The sequence below is a fragment of the Convolutriloba macropyga genome, chromosome 10 (assembly GCF_964194025.1).
Source record: "Convolutriloba macropyga chromosome 10, txConMacr16.3, whole genome shotgun sequence".
Lineage (NCBI taxonomy): Eukaryota > Metazoa > Xenacoelomorpha > Acoela > Convolutidae > Convolutriloba > Convolutriloba macropyga.
Genome location: NC_134477.1, coordinates 10,273,733 through 10,290,935, shown reverse-complemented (window position 1 = coordinate 10,290,935; position 17,203 = coordinate 10,273,733). Strand labels below are relative to the sequence as shown.

Sequence of the window (17,203 nt, the reverse complement as noted above, 5' to 3'; positions counted from 1 at the left end):
AGCAGACAACAAGCCAAGAAAGAGGATCAACGACAGCGGCTCATGTTCAAAGTACTCTAGGACGGTCTACAACCGGAGAACCATCTGTGCAATCCACTATTGACATTCGGTCTACTCTGAGACAGACTCCAGCCGGGCAATCAGATCAAGGAGAGACGACTATCAGCCAATCAACCGCAGGAGATACATCGGCTGGTCAAACAGATGCAAGAACAACAGTCCACTCTCAAACTCCTGTGGGAGGAAGCACAGCTAGACCGACAACTGATCAGACTACCAAACTTGAACAGCAGACAACAAGCCAAGAAAGCGGATCAACGACAGCGGCTCATGTTCAAAGTACTCCAGGACGGTCTACAACCGGAGAATCATCTGTGCAATCCACGACTAACATTCGGTCTAATCCGAGACAGACTTCAGCCGGGCAATCACATCAAAGAGCTACGACTATCAGCCAAACAACCGCAGGAGATACTTCGGCTGGTCAGCGAGATGCAAGAACAACAGTCCACTCTCAAACTACTGTGGGAAGAAGCACAGCTAGACCGATAACTGATCAGACTAACAAATCTGAACAGCAGACAACAATCCAAGAAAGCGGATCAACGACAGCGGCTCATATTCAAAGTACTCCAGGACGGTATACAATTGGAGAAACACCTGAGCAATCCACGATTGACATTCGGTCTACTCCGAGACAGACTTCAGCCGGGCAATCAGATCAAAGAGCTACGACTATCAGCCAAACAACCGCAGGAGATACATCAGCTGGTCAAACCGATGCAAGAACGACAGTCCACTCTCAAACTACTGTGGGAGGAAGCACAGCTAGACCGACAACTGATCAGACTACCAAACTTGCACAGCGGTCAACAAGCCAAGAAAGAGGATCAACGACAGCGGCTCATGTTCAAAGTACTCTAGGACGGTCTACAACCGGAGAACCATCTGTGCAATCCACTATTGAGATTCGGTCTACTCTGAGACAGACTCCAGCCGGGCAATCAGATCAAGGAGAGACGACTATCAGCCAATCAACCGCAGGAGATACATCGGCTGGTCAAACAGATGCAAGAACAACAGTCCACTCTCAAACTCCTGTGGGAGGAAGCACAGCTAGACCGACAACTGATCAGACTACCAAACTTGAACAGCAGACAACAAGCCAAGAAAGCGGATCAACGACAGCGGCTCATGTTCAAAGTACTCCAGGACGGTCTACAACCGGAGAATCATCTGTGCAATCCACGACTAACATTCGGTCTAATCCGAGACAGACTTCAGCCGGGCAATCAGATCAAAGAGCTACGACTATCAGCCAAACAACCGCAGGAGATACTTCGGCTGGTCAGCGAGATGCAAGAACAACAGTCCACTCTCAAACTACTGTGGGAAGAAGCACAGCTAGACCGATAACTGATCAGACTAACAAATCTGAACAGCAGACAACAATCCAAGAAAGCGGATCAACGACAGCGGCTCATATTCAAAGTACTCCAGGGCGGTCTACCACCGGAGAATCATCTGTGCAATCCACGACTGACATTCGGTCTACTCCGAGACATACTTCGGCCGGGCAATCAGATCAAAGAGCTACGACTATCAGCCAAACAACCGCAGGAGATACTTCGGCTGGTCAAACAGATGCAAGAACAACAGTCCACTCTCAAACTAATGTGGGAGGAAGCACCGCTAGACCGACAACTGATCAGACTACCAAACCTGAGCAGCAGACAACAAGCCAAGAAAGAGGATCAACGACAGCGGCTCATGTTCAAAGTACTCTAGGACGATCTACAACCGGAGAACCATCTGTGCAATCCACTATTGACATTCGGTCTACTCTGAGACAGACTCCAGCCGGGCAATCAGATCAAGGAGAGACGACTATCAGCCAATCAACCGCAGGAGATACATCGGCTGGTCAAACAGATGCAAGAACAACAGTCCACTCTCAAACTCCTGTGGGAGGAAGCACAGCTAGACCGACAACTGATCAGACTACCAAACTTGAACAGCAGACAACAAGCCAAGAAAGCGGATCAACGACAGCGGCTCATGTTCAAAGTACTCCAGGACGGTCTACAACCGGAGAATCTTCTGTGCAATCCACGACCGACATTCGGTCTACTCCGAGACAGACTTCAGCCTGGCAATCAGATCAAAGAGCTACGACTATCAGCCAAACAACAGCAGGAGATATGTCGACTGGTCAAACAGATGCAAGAACAATAGTCCACTCTCAAACTACTGTGGGACGAAGCACAGCTAGACAGACAACTGATCAGACTGCCAAACTAGAACAGCAGACAACAATCCAAAAAAGTGGATCAACGACACCGGCTCTTGTTCAAATTACTCCAGGACAGTCTACAACTGGAGAATCCTCTGTGCAATCGAAGACTAACATTCGGTCTACTCCTAGACAGATTTCAGCTGAGCAATCAGATCAAAGAGCTACGACTATCAGCCAAACAACCACAGGAGATACTTCGGCTGGTCAACGAGATGCAAGAACAACAGTCCACTCCCAAACTACTGTGGGAGGAAGCACAGCTAGACCGACAACTGATCAGACTAACAAACCTGAACAGCAGACAACAAGCCAAGAAAGCGGATCAGCGACAGCGGCTCATATTCAAAGTACTCCAGGACGGTCTACAACCGGAGAATCATCTGTGCAATCCACGACTGACATTCGGTCTACTCCGAGACAGACTTCGGCCGGGCAATCAGATCAAAGAGCTACGTCTATCAGCCAAACAACCGCAGGAGATACTTCGGCTGGTCAAACAGATGCAAGAACAACAGTCCACTCTCAAACTACTGTGGGAGGAAGCACAGCTAGACCGACAAATGATCAGACTACCAAACTTGAACAGCAGACAACAAGCCAAGAAAGCGGATCAACGACAGTGGCTCATGTTCAAAGTACTCCAGGACGGTCTACAACCGGAGAATCATCTGTGCAATCCACGATTGACATTCGGTCTACTCTGAGACAGACTCCAGCCGGGCAATCAGATCAAGGAGAGACGACTATCAGCCAATCAACCGCAGGAGATGCATCGGCTGGTCAAACCGATGCAAGAACAACAGTCCACTCTCAAACTACTGTGGGAGGAAGCACAGCTAGACCGACAACTGATCAGACTACCAAACTTGAACAGCAGACAAGCCAAGAAAGCGGATTAACGACAGCGGCTCATGTTCAAAGTACTCCAGGACGGTCTACAACCGGAGAATCATCTGTGCAATCCACGATTGACATTCGGTCTACTCCGAGACAGACTTCAGCCTGGCAATCAGATCAAAGAGCTACGACTATCAGCCAAACAACAGCAGGAGATATGTCGACTGGTCAAACAGATGCAAGAACAATAGTCCACTCTCAAACTACTGTGGGACGAAGCACAGCTAGACAGACAACTGATCAGACTGCCAAACTAGAACAGCAGACAACAAGCCAAAAAAGTGGATCAACGACACCGGCTCTTGTTCAAAGTACTCCAGGACAGTCTACAACTGGAGAATCCTCTGTGCAATCGACGACTAACATTCGGTCTACTCCGGGACAGACTTCAGCTGGGCAATCAGATCAAAGAGCTACGACTATCAGCCAAACAACCGCAGGAGATACATCGGCTGGTCAAATAGATGCAAGAACAACAGTCCACTCTCAAACTACTGTGGGAGGAAGCACAGCTAGACCGACAACTGATCAGACTACCAATCTTGAACAGCAGACAACAAGCCAAGAAAGCGGATCAACGACAGCGGCTCATGTTCAAAGTACTCGAGGACGGTCTACAACCGGAGAATCATCTGTGCAATCCACGACTGACACTCGGTCTACTCCGAGACAGACTTCAGCCGGGCAATCAGATCAAAGAGCTACGACTATCAGCCAAACAACCGCAGGAGATACTTCGGCTGGTCAAACAGATGCAAGAACAACAGTCCACTCCCAAACTACTGTGGGAGGAAGCACAGCTAGACCGACAACTGATCAGACTACCAAACTTGAACAGCAGACAACAAACCAAGAAAGCGGATCAACGACAGCGGCTCATGTTCAAAGTACTCCAGGACGGTCTACAACCGGAGAATCATCTGTGCAATCCACGATTGACATTCGGTCTACTCCGAGACAGACTTCAGCCGGGCAATCATATCAAAGAGCTACGACTATCAGCCAAACAACAGCAGGAGATATGTCGGCTGGTCAAACAGATGCAAGAACAATAGTCCACTCTCAAACTACTGTAGGACGAAGCACAGCTAGACAGACAACTGATCAGACTGCCAAACTAGAACAGCAGACAACAAGCCAAAAAAGTGGATCAACGACACCGGCTCTCGTTCAAAGTACTCCAGGACAGTATTCAACTGGAGAATCCTCTGTGCAATCCACGACTGACGTTCGGTCTACTCCGAGGCAGACTCCAGCCGAGCAATCAGATCAAAGAGCTACGACTATCAGTCAAACAACCGCAGGAGATACGTCGGCTGGTCAAACAGATGCAAGAACAATAGTCCACTCTCAAACTGCTGTGGGAGGAAGCACAGCTAGACCGACAACTGATCAGACTACCAAACTTGAACAGCAGACAACAAGCCAAGAAAGCGGATCAACGACAGCGGCTCATGTTCAAAGTACTCCAGGACGGTTTACAACCGGAGAATCATCTGTGCAATCCACGACTGACATTCGGTCTACTCCGAGACAGACTTCAGCCGAGCAATCAGATCAAAGAGCTACGACTATCAGCCAAACAACCGCAGGAGATACGTCGGCTGGTCAAACAGATGCAAGAACAATAGTCCACTCTCAAACTACTGTGGGACGAAGCACAGCTAGACCGACAACTGATCAGACTACCAAACTTGAACAGCAGACAACAAGCCAAGAAAGCGGATCAACGACAGCGGCTCATGTTCAAAGTACTCCAGGACTGTTTACAACCGGAGAATCATCTGTGCAATCCACGAGTGATATACGGTCTACTCCGAGACAGACATCAGCCGGGCAATCAGATCAAAGAGCTACGACTATCAGCCAAACAACCGCAGGAGATACGTCGGCTGGTCAAACAGATGCAAGAACAATAGTCCACTCTCAAACTGCTGTGGGAGGAAGCACAGCTAGACCGACAACTGATCAGACTACCAAACTTGAACAGCAGACAACAAGCCAAGAAAGCGGATCAACGACAGCGGCTTATGTTCAAAGTACTCCAGGACGGTCTACAACCGGAGAATCATCTGTGCAATCCACAACTGACATTCGGTCTACTCCGAGACAGACTTCACCCGGGCAATCAGTTCAAAGAGCTACGACTATCAGCCAAACAACAGCAGGAGATACGTCTGCTGGTCAAACAGATGCAAGAACAATAGTCCACTCTCAAACTACTGTGGGACGAAGCACAGCTAGACAGACAACTGATCAGACTACCAAACTAGAACAGCAGACAACAAGCCAAGAAAGTGGATCAACGACACCGGCTCTTGTTCAAAGTACTCCAGGACAGTCTACAACCGGAGAATCATCTGTGCAATCCACGACTGACATTCGGTCTACTCCGAGACAGACTTCAGCCGTGCAATCAGATCAAAGAGCTACGACTATCAGCCAAACAACGGCAGGAGATACTTCGGCTGGTCAAACAGATGCAAGAACAACTGTCCACTCTCAAACTACTGTGGGAGGAAGCACAGCTAGACCGACAACTGATCAGACTACCAAACTTGATCAGCAGACAACAAGCCAAGAAAGCGGGTCAACGGCAGCGGCTCATGTTCAAAGTACTCCAGGACGGTCTACAACCGGAGAATCATCTGTGCAATCCACGACTGACATTCGGTCTACTCCGAGACAGACTTCAGCCGGGCAATCAGATCAAGGAGCTACGACTATCAGCCAAATAACCGCAGGAGATACATCGGCTGGTCGAACAGATGCAAGAACAACAGTCCACTCTCAAACTACTGTGGGAGGAAGCACAGCTAGACCGACAACTGATCAGACTACCAAACTTGAACAGCAGACAACAAGCCAAGAAAGCGGATCAACGGCAGCGGCTCATGTTCAAAGTACTCCAGGACGGTCTACAACCGGAGAATCATCTGTGCAATCCACGACTGACATTCGGTCTACTCCGAGACAAACTTCAGCCGGGCAATCAGATCAAAGAGCTACGACTATCAGCCAAACAACCGCAGGAGATACGTCGGCTGGTCAAACAGATGCAAGAACAATAGTCCACTCTCAAACTGCTGTGGGAGGAAGCACAGCTAGACCGACAACTGATCAGACTACCAAACTTGAACAGCAGACAACAAGCCAAGAAAGCGGATCAACGGCAGCGGCTCATGTTCAAAGTACTCCAGGACGGTCTAAAACCGGAGAATCATCTGTGCAATCCACGACTGACATTCGGTCTACTCCGAGACAAACTTCAGCCGGGCAATCAGATCAAAGAGCTACGACTATCAGCCAAACAACCGCAGGAGATACGTCGGCTGGTCAAACAGATGCAAGAACAATAGTCCACTCTCAAACTGCTGTGGGAGGAAGCACAGCTAGACCGACAACTGATCAGACTACCAAACTTGAACAGCAGACAACAAGCCAAGAAAGCGGATCAACGACAGCGGCTCATGTTCAAAGTACTCCAGGACGGTCTAAAACCGGAGAATCATCTGTGCAATCCACGACTGACATTCGGTCTACTCCGAGACAGACTTCACCCGGGCAATCAGTTCAAAGAGCTACGACTATCAGCCAAACAACAGCAGGAGATACGTCTGCTGGTCAAACAGATGCAAGAACAATAGTCCATTCTCAAACTACTGTGGGACGAAGCACAGCTAGACAGACAACTGATCAGACTACCAAACTAGAACAGCAGACAACAAGCCAAGAAAGCGGATCAACGACACCGGCTCTTGTTCAAAGTACTCCAGGACAGTCTACAACCGGAGAATCATCTGTGCAATCCACGACTGACATTCGGTCTGCTCCGAGACAGACTTCAGCCGTGCAATCAGATCAAAGAGCTACGACTATCAGCCAAACAACGGCAGGAGATACTTCGGCTGGTCAAACAGATGCAAGAACAACTGTCCACTCTCAAACTACTGTGGGAGGAAGCACAGCTAGACCGACAACTGATCAGACTACCAAACTTTATCAGCAGACAACAAGCCAAGAAAGCGGGTCAACGGCAGCGGCTCATGTTCAAAGTACTCCAGGACGGTCTACAACCGGAGAATCATCTTTGCAATCCACGACTGACATTCGGTCTACTCCGAGACAGACTTCAGCCGGGCAATCACATCAAAGAGCTACGACTATCAGCCAAACAACCGCAGGAGATACTTCGGCTGGTCAAACAGATGCAAGAACAATAGTCCACTCTCAAACTACTGTGGGACGAAGCACAGCTAGACCGACAACTGATCAGACTACCAAACTTGAACAGCAGACAACAAGCCAAGAAAGAGGATCAACGACAGCGGCTCATGTTCAAAGTACTCCAGGACGGTTTACAACCGGAGAATCATCTGTGCAATCCACGAGTGATATACGGTCTACTCCGAGACAGACTTCAGCCGGGCAATCAGATCAAAGAGCTACGACTATCAGCCAAACAACCGCAGGAGATACGTCGGCTGGTCAAACAGATGCAAGAACAATAGTCCACTCTCAAACTACTGTGGGAGGAAGCACAGCTAGACCGACAACTGATCAGACTACCAAACTTGAACAGCAGACAACAAGCCAAGAAAGCGGATCAACGACAGCAGCTTATGTTCAAAGTACTCCAGGACGGTCTACAACCGGAGAATCATCTGTGCAATCCACAACTGACATTCGGTCTACTCCGAGACAGACTTCACCCGGGCAATCAGTTCAAAGAGCTACGACTATCAGCCAAACAACAGCAGGAGATACGTCTGCTGGTCAAACAAATGCAAGAACAATAGTCCACTCTCAAACTACTGTGGGACGAAGCACAGCTAGACAGACAACTGATCAGACTACCAAACTAGAACAGCAGACAACAAGCCAAGAAAGTGGATCAACGACACCGGCTCTTGTTCAAAGTACTCCAGGACAGTCTACAACCGGAGAATCATCTGTGCAATCCACGACTGACATTCGGTCTACTCCGAGACAGACTTCAGCCGTGCAATCAGATCAAAGAGCTACGACTATCAGCCAAACAACGGCAGGAGATACTTCGGCTGGTCAAACAGATGCAAGAACAACTGTCCACTCTCAAACTACTGTGGGAGGAAGCACAGCTAGACCGACAACTGATCAGACTACCAAACTTGATCAGCAGACAACAAGCCAAGAAAGCGGGTCAACGGCAGCGGCTCATGTTCAAAGTACTCCAGGACGGTCTACAACCGGAGAATCATCTGTGCAATCCACGACTGACATTCGGTCTACTCCGAGACAGACTTCAGCCGGGCAATCAGATCAAGGAGCTACGACTATCAGCCAAATAACCGCAGGAGATACATCGGCTGGTCGAACAGATGCAAGAACAACAGTCCACTCTCAAACTACTGTGGGAGGAAGCACAGCTAGACCGACAACTGATCAGACTACCAAACTTGAACAGCAGACAACAAGCCAAGAAAGCGGATCAACGGCAGCGGCTCATGTTCAAAGTACTCCAGGACGGTCTACAACCGGAGAATCATCTGTGCAATCCACGATTGACATTCGGTCTACTCCGAGACAAACTTCAGCCGGGCAATCAGATCAAAGAGCTACGACTATCAGCCAAACAATCGCAGGAGATACATCGACTGGTCAAACAGATGCAAGAACAACAGTCCACTCTCAAACTACTGTGGGGGTAAGCACACCTAGACCGACAACTGATCAGACTACCAAATTTGAACAGCAGACAACAAGCCAAGAAAACGGATCAACGACATCGGCTTATGTTCTAAGTACTCCAGGACGGTCTACAACCGGAGAATCATCTGTGCAATCCACGACTGACATTCGGTCTACTCCGAGACAGACTTCAGCCGGGCAATCAGATCAAAGAGCTACGACTATCAGCCAAACAACCGCAGGAGATACTTCGGCTGGTCATCGAGATGCAAGAACAACAGTCCACTCTCAAACTACTGTGGGAGGAAGCACAGCTAGACCGACAACTGATCAGACTAACAAACCTGAACAGCAGACAACAAACCAAGAAAGCGGATCAACGACAGCGGCTCATATTCAAAGTACTCCAGGACGGTCTACAACCGGAGAATCATCTGTGCAAACCACGACTGACATTCGATCTACTCCGAGACAGACTTCGGCCGGGCAGTCAGATCAAAGAGCTGCGACTATCAGACAAACAACCGCAGGAAATACTTCGGCTGGTCAAACAGATGCAAGAACAACAGTCCACTCTCGAACTACTGTGGGAGGAAGCACAGCTAGACCGACAACTGATCAGACTACCAAACTTGAACAGCAGACAACAAGCCAAGAAAGCGGATCAACGACAGCGGCTCATGTTCAAAGTACTCCAGGACGGTCTACAACCGGAGAATCATCTGTGTACTCCACGACTGACTTTCGGTCTACTCCGAGACAAACATCAGCCGGGCAATCAGATCAAAGAGCTACGACTATCAGGCAAACAACCGCAGGAGATACATCGACTGCTCAAACAGATGCAAGAACAACAGTCCACTCTCAAACTACTGTGGGGAGAAGCACACCTAGACCGACAACTGATCAGACTACCAAACTTGAACAGCAGACAACAAGCCAAGAAAACGGATCAACGACAGCGGCTTATGTTCAAAGTACTCCAGGACGGTCTACAACCGGAGAATCATCTGTGCAATCCACGACTGACATTCGGTCTACTGCGAGACAGACTTCAGCCGGGCAATCAGATCAAAGAGCTACGACTATCAGCCAAACAACGGCAGGAGATACTTCGGCTGGTCAAACAGATGCAAGAACAACTGTCCACTCTCAAACTACTGTGGGAGGAAGCACAGCTAGACCGACAACTGATCAGACTACCAAACTTGATCAGCAGACAACAAGCCAAGAAAGCGGGTCAACGGCAGCGGCTCATGTTCAAAGTACTCCAGGACGGTCTACAACCGGAGAATCATCTGTGCAATCCACGACTGACATTCGGTCTACTCCGAGACAGACTTCAGCCGGGCAATCAGATCAAGGAGCTACGACTATCAGCCAAATAACCGCAGGAGATACATCGGCTGGTCGAACAGATGCAAGAACAACAGTCCACTCTCAAACTACTGTGGGAGGAAGCACAGCTAGACCGACAACTGATCAGACTACCAAACTTGAACAGCAGACAACAAGCCAAGAAAGCGGATCAACGGCAGCGGCTCATTTTCAAAGTACTCCAGGACGGTCTACAACCGGAGAATCATCTGTGCAATCCACGACTGACATTCGGTCTACTCCGAGACAAACTTCAGCCGGGCAATCAGATCAAAGAGCTACGACTATCAGCCAAACAATCGCAGGAGATACATCGACTGGTCAAACAGATGCAAGAACAACAGTCCACTCTCAAACTACTGTGGGGGTAAGCACACCTAGACCGACAACTGATCAGACTACCAAATTTGAACAGCAGACAACAAGCCAAGAAAACGGATCAACGACATCGGCTTATGTTCTAAGTACTCCAGGACGGTCTACAACCGGAGAATCATCTGTGCAATCCACGACTGACATTCGGTCTACTCCGAGACAGACTTCAGCCGGGCAATCAGATCAAAGAGCTACGACTATCAGCCAAACAACCGCAGGAGATACTTCGGCTGGTCATCGAGATGCAAGAACAACAGTCCACTCTCAAACTACTGTGGGAGGAAGCACAGCTAGACCGACAACTGATCAGACTAACAAACCTGAACAGCAGACAACAAACCAAGAAAGCGGATCAACGACAGCGGCTCATATTCAAAGTACTCCAGGACGGTCTACAACCGGAGAATCATCTGTGCAATCCACGACTGACATTCGATCTACTCCGAGACAGACTTCGGCCGGGCAGTCAGATCAAAGAGCTGCGACTATCAGACAAACAACCGCAGGAAATACTTCGGCTGGTCAAACAGATGCAAGAATAACAGTCCACTCTCGAACTACTGTGGGAGGAAGCACAGCTAGACCGACAACTGATCAGACTACCAAACTTGAACAGCAGACAACAAGCCAAGAAAGCGGATCAACGACAGCGGCTCATGTTCAAAGTACTCCAGGACGGTCTACAACCGGAGAATCATCTGTGTACTCCACGACTGACATTCGGTCTACTCCGAGACAAACATCAGCCGGGCAATCAGATCAAAGAGCTACGACTATCAGGCAAACAACCGCAGGAGATACATCGACTGCTCAAACAGATGCAAGAACAACAGTCCACTCTCAAACTACTGTGGGGAGAAGCACACCTAGACCGACAACTGATCAGACTACCAAACTTGAACAGCAGACAACAAGCCAAGAAAACGGATCAACGACAGCGGCTTATGTTCAAAGTACTCCAGGACGGTCTACAACCGGAGAATCATCTGTGCAATCCACGACTGACATTCGGTCTACTGCGAGACAGACTTCAGCCGGGCAATCAGATCAAAGAGCTACGACTATCAGCCAAACAACCGCAGGAGATACTTCGGCTGGTCAAAGAGATGCAAGAACAACAGTCCACACTCAAACTACTGTGGGAGGAAGCACAGCTAGACTGACAACTGATCAGACTACCAAACTTGATCAGCAAACAACAAGCCAAGAAAGCGGATCAACGACAGCGGCTCATGTTCAAAGTACTCCGGGACGGTCTACAACCGGAGAATCATCTGTGCAATCCACGACTGACATTCACTCTACTCCGAGACAGACGTCAGCCGGGCAATCAGATCAAAGAGCTACGACTAGCAGCCAAACAACCGCAGGAGATACTTCGGCTGGTCAAACAGATGCAAGAACAACAGTCCACACTCAAACTACTGTGAGAGGAAGCACAGCTAGACCGACAACTGATCAGACTACCAGACTTGATCAGCAGACATTTAGCCAAGAAAGCGGGTCAACGACAGCGGCTCATGTTCAAACTACTCCAGGACGGTCTACCACTGGAGAATCATCTGTGCAATCCACGACTGACATTCGGTCTACTCCGAGACAGACTTCAGCCGGGCAATCAGATCAAAGAGCTACAACTATCAGCCAAACAACAGCAGTAGATACGTCGGCTGGTCAAACAGATGCAAGAACAACAGTCCACACTCAAACTACTGCGGGAGGAAGCACAGCTAAACCGACAACTGATCAGACTACCAAACTTGATCAGCAGACAACAAGCCAAGAAGGCGGGTCAACGACAGCGTCTCATGTTTATAGTACTCCAGGACGATCTACAACCGGAGAATCATCTGTGCAATCCACGACTGACATTCGGTCTACTCCGAGACAGACTTCAGCCGCGCAATCAGGTCAAAGAACTACGGCTATCAGCCCAACAACCGCAGGAGATACTTCGGCTGGTCAAACAGATGCAAGAACAACAGTCCACTCTCAAACTACTGTGGGAGGAAGCACAGCTAGACCGACAACTGATCAGACTACCAGACTTAATCAGCAGACATTTAGCCAAGAAAGCGGGTCAACGACAGCGGCTCATGTTCAAACTACTCCAGGACGGTCTACCACTGGAGAATCATCTGTGCAATCCACGACTGACATTCGGTCTACTCCGAGACAGACTTCAGCCGGGCAATCAGATCAAAGAGCTACAACTATCAGCCAAACAACAGCAGGAGATACGGCTGGTCAAACAGATGCAAGAACAACAGTCCACACTCAAACTACTGTGAGAGGAAGCACAGCTAAACCGACAACTGATCAGACTACCAAACTTGATCAGCAGACAACAAGCCAAGAAGGCGGGTCAACGACAGCGTCTCATGTTCATAGTACTCCAGGACGATCTACAACCGGAGAATCATCTGTGCAATCCACGACTGACATTCGGTCTACTCCGAGACAGACTTCAGCCGCGCAATCAGGTCAAAGAGCTACGACTATCAGCCCAACAACCGCAGGAGATACTTCGGCTGGTCAAACAGATGCAAGAACAACAGTCCACTCTCAAACTACTGTGGGAGTAAGCACAGCTAGACCGACAACTGATCAGACTACCAAACTTGATCAGCAGACAACAAGCCAAGAAAGCGGGTCAACGACAGCGGCTCATGTTCAAAGTACCCCAGGACGGTCTACAACCGGAGAATCATCTGTGCAATCCACGACTGACATTCGGTCTACTCCGAGACAGACTTCAGCCGGGCAATCAGATCAAAGAGCTACGACTATCAGCCCAACAACCGCAGGAGATACTTCGGCTGGTCAAACAGATGCAAGAACAACAGTCCACACTCAAACTACTGTGGGAGGAAGCACAGCTAGACCGACAACTGATCAGACTACCAAACTTGATCAGCAGACAACAAGCCAAGAAAGCGTGTCAACTACAGCGTCTCATGTTCAAAGTACTCCAGGACGATCTACAACCGGAGAATCATCTGTGCAATCCGCGACTGAAATTCGGTCTACTCCGAGACAGACTTCAGCCGGGCAATCAGATCAAAGAGCTACGACTGTCAGCCAAACAACCGCAGGAGATAGATCGGCTGGTCAAACAGATGTAAGAACAACAGTCCACTATCAAACTACTGTGGGAGGAAGCACAGCTAGACCGACAACTGATCAGACTACCAAACTTGATCAGCAGACAACAAGCCAAGAAAGCGGGTCAACGACAGCGGCTCATGTTCAAAGTACTCCAGGACGGTCTACAACCGGAGAATCATCTGTGCAATCCACGACTGACATTCGGTCTACTCCGAGACAGACTTCAGCCGCGCAATCAGATCAAAGAGCTACGACTATCAGCCCAACAACCGCAGGAGATACTTCGGCTGGTCAAACAGATGCAAGAACAACAGTCCACTCTCAAACTACTGTTGGAGGAAGCACAGCTAGACCGATAACTAATCAGACTACCAAACTTGCACAGCGGTCAACAAGCCAAGAAAGCGGATCAACGACAGCGGCTCATGTTCAAAGTACTCCGGGACGGTCTACAACCGGAGAATCATCTGTGCAATCAACGACTGACATTCGCTCTACTCCGAGACAGACTTCAGCCGGGCAATCAGATCAAAGAATAACGACTAGCAGCCAAACAACAGCAGGATATACGTCGGCTGGTCAAACATATGCAAGAAAAACAGTCCACTCTCAAACTACTATGGGACGAAGCACAGCTAGACGGGCAACGGAACAGACTTCCAAACTTGAACAGCAGACAACAAGCCAAGAAAGCGGGTCAACGACAGCGGCTCATGTTCAAAGTACTCCAGGACGGTCTACAACCGGAGAATCATCTGTGCAATCCACGACTGACATTCGGTCTACTCCGAGACAGACTTCAGCCGCGCAATCAGATCAAAGAGCTACGACTATCAGCCCAACAACCGCAGGAGATACTTCGGCTGGTCAAACAGATGCAAGAACAACAGTCCACTCTCAAACTACTGTTGGAGGAAGCACAGCTAGACCGACAACTAATCAGACTACCAAACTTGCACAGCGGTCAACAAGCCAAGAAAGCGGATCAACGACAGCGGCTCATGTTCAAAGTACTCCGGGACGGTCTACAACCGGAGAATCATCTGTGCAATCAACGACTGACATTCGGTCTACTCCGAGACAGACTTCAGCCGGGCAATCAGATCAAAGAGCTACGACTATCAGCCAAACAACCGCAGGAGATACATCGGCTGGTCAAACAGATGCAAGAACAACTGTCCACTCTCAAACTACTGTAGGAGGAAGTACAGCTAGACCGACAACTGAGAAGACTACCAAACTTGAACAGCAGACAACAAGCCAAGAAAGCGGATCAACGACAGCGGCTCATGTTCAAAGTACTCCAGGACGGTCTACAACCGGAGAAGCACCAGTGCAATCCACGACTGACATTCGTTCTACTCCGAGACAGACTTCAGCCGGGCAGTCAGATCAAAGAGCTACGACTATCAGCCAAACAACAGCAGGAGATACGTCGGCTGGTCAAACAGATGCAAGAACAACAGCCCACTCTCAAACTACTGTGGGAGGAAGCACAGCTAGACCGACAACTGATCAGACTACCAAACTTGATCAGCAGACAACAAGCCATGAAAGCGGGTCAACGACATCGGCTCATGTTCAAAGTACTCCAGGACGGTCTGCAACCGGCGAATCATCTGTGCAATCCACGACTGACATTCGGTCTACTCCGAGACAGACTTCAGCCGGGCAATCAGATCAAAGAGCTGCGACTATCAGCCAAACAACCGCAGGAGATACATCAGCTGGTCAAACCGATGCAAGAACGACAGTCCACTCTCAAACTACTGTGGGAGGAAGTACAGCTAGACCGACAACTGATCAGACTACCAAACTTGAACAGCAGACAACAAGCCAAGAAAGCGGATCAACGACAGCGGCTCATGTTCAAAGTACTCCAGTACGGTCTACAACCGGAGAAGCACCTGTGCAATCCACGACTGACATTCGTTCTACTCCGAGACAGACTTCAGCCGGGCAATCAGATCAAAGAGCTGCGACTATCAGCCAAACAACCGCAGGAGATACTTCGGCTGGTCAAACAGGTGCAAGAACAACAGTCCACTCTCAAACTACTCGGGGACGAAGCACAGCTAGACCGACAACTGATCAGACTACCAAACTTGAACAGCAGACAACAAGCCAAGAAAGCGGGTCAACGACATCGGCTCATGTTCAAAGTACTCCAGGACGGTCTGCAACCGGCGAATCATCTGTGCAATCCACGACTGACATTCGGTCTACTCCGAGACAGACTTCAGCCGGGCAATCAGATCAAAGAGCTACGACTATCAGCCAAACAACCGCAGGAGATACATCAGCTGGTCAAACCGATGCAAGAACGACAGTCCACTCTCAAACTACTGTGGGAGGAAGCACAGCTAGACCGACAACTGATCAGACTACCAAACTTGCACAGCGGTCAACAAGCCAAGAAAGCGGATCAACGACAGCGGCTCATGTTCAAAGTACTCGAGGACGGTCTACAAACGGAGAATCATCTGTGCAATCCACGACTGACATTCGGTCTACTCCGAGACAGACTTCAGCCGGGCAATCAGATCAAAGAGCTGCGACTATCAGCCAAACAACCGCAGGAGATACTTCGGCTGGTCAAACAGGTGCAAGAACAACAGTCCACTCTCAAACTACTCGGGGACGAAGCACAGCTAGGCCGACAACTGATCAGACTACTAAACTTGAACTGCAGGGCTATATTGAACACGACCAGCGGGCAACAAGTCGTCAGGATATTGCATCAACCGACATTCTGGTTCAAAGTACAATTAGCGAGACCGCATTGGGAATACCTTCCACTTTAATAGGGACAACTGCTGAACAGACAAAGTTTTCCACCAGTCCGCCAGACAACCTCCAGACATCATATTCGGTGCAAAATTCAAGAAAAAAGGTAGCTTCCTTTTAACATAAGACGTGTACAATGAACACTTCTGTGTACAATTGACTACTTTTTGTAACTAAGACTGTTGACCTATGTACTCTTCTTTCACACAATCATCCCCTTCGTAAATCTCGAGTGTTATTATTAATAGCCGCGAAGCGATAGCTGAGGCTATTATTGGCCTTCTCTTGGTTTTTTTACAATTCAAAGAAATTGAATTGTATTGGGTGCTGTCTTTTTTTTAAAGATCAGTTCACACATTTTTATGATTTTTGAAGTCAATTCGGAGTAGTGATTTTGGTCAAATTGGAGTAGTGAGCAAAAAGCGAGTGGTTTTGCGGCTTGAATTGTTTTCGCTCTATTTTTAAAGTAGAGTGAAAAAATGGTGTTTGAACAAAAATTCGGTTTCTCGGTAGTGAATTTTTTTGTTCACATGCGGCAATTTCACTTTGATTTTTACTGTTTTTTCGATTTTTTGGATCGGATTTTTTTCTAAATGGTTTTCCCAATCCATTCATAGTTCATTCTAGACTTAGTTTTTGTTTAGTCAATGAAATTTTTTTAATTGTACGTCAGAACTTGTCCTGCTATAATTT

General features: G+C 48.6%; 1 protein-coding gene across 1 annotated transcript in view; it reads left to right on the top strand.

The window, feature by feature from the left end:
- The window catches only part of LOC142347912 (uncharacterized), a 138,859-nt gene that overhangs the window by 59,089 nt on the left and 62,567 nt on the right, over positions 1-17,203 (top strand). The window contains exons 75-82 of the mRNA XM_075399075.1: positions 3-206; positions 291-812; positions 867-1,070; positions 1,155-1,576; positions 1,697-1,923; positions 2,161-2,744; positions 2,883-3,086; positions 3,129-16,616. Coding sequence (XP_075255190.1) covers positions 3-206; positions 291-812; positions 867-1,070; positions 1,155-1,576; positions 1,697-1,923; positions 2,161-2,744; positions 2,883-3,086; positions 3,129-16,616 — 15,855 coding nt within the window. The remainder of the gene's footprint in view (positions 1-2; positions 207-290; positions 813-866; positions 1,071-1,154; positions 1,577-1,696; positions 1,924-2,160; positions 2,745-2,882; positions 3,087-3,128; positions 16,617-17,203) is intronic.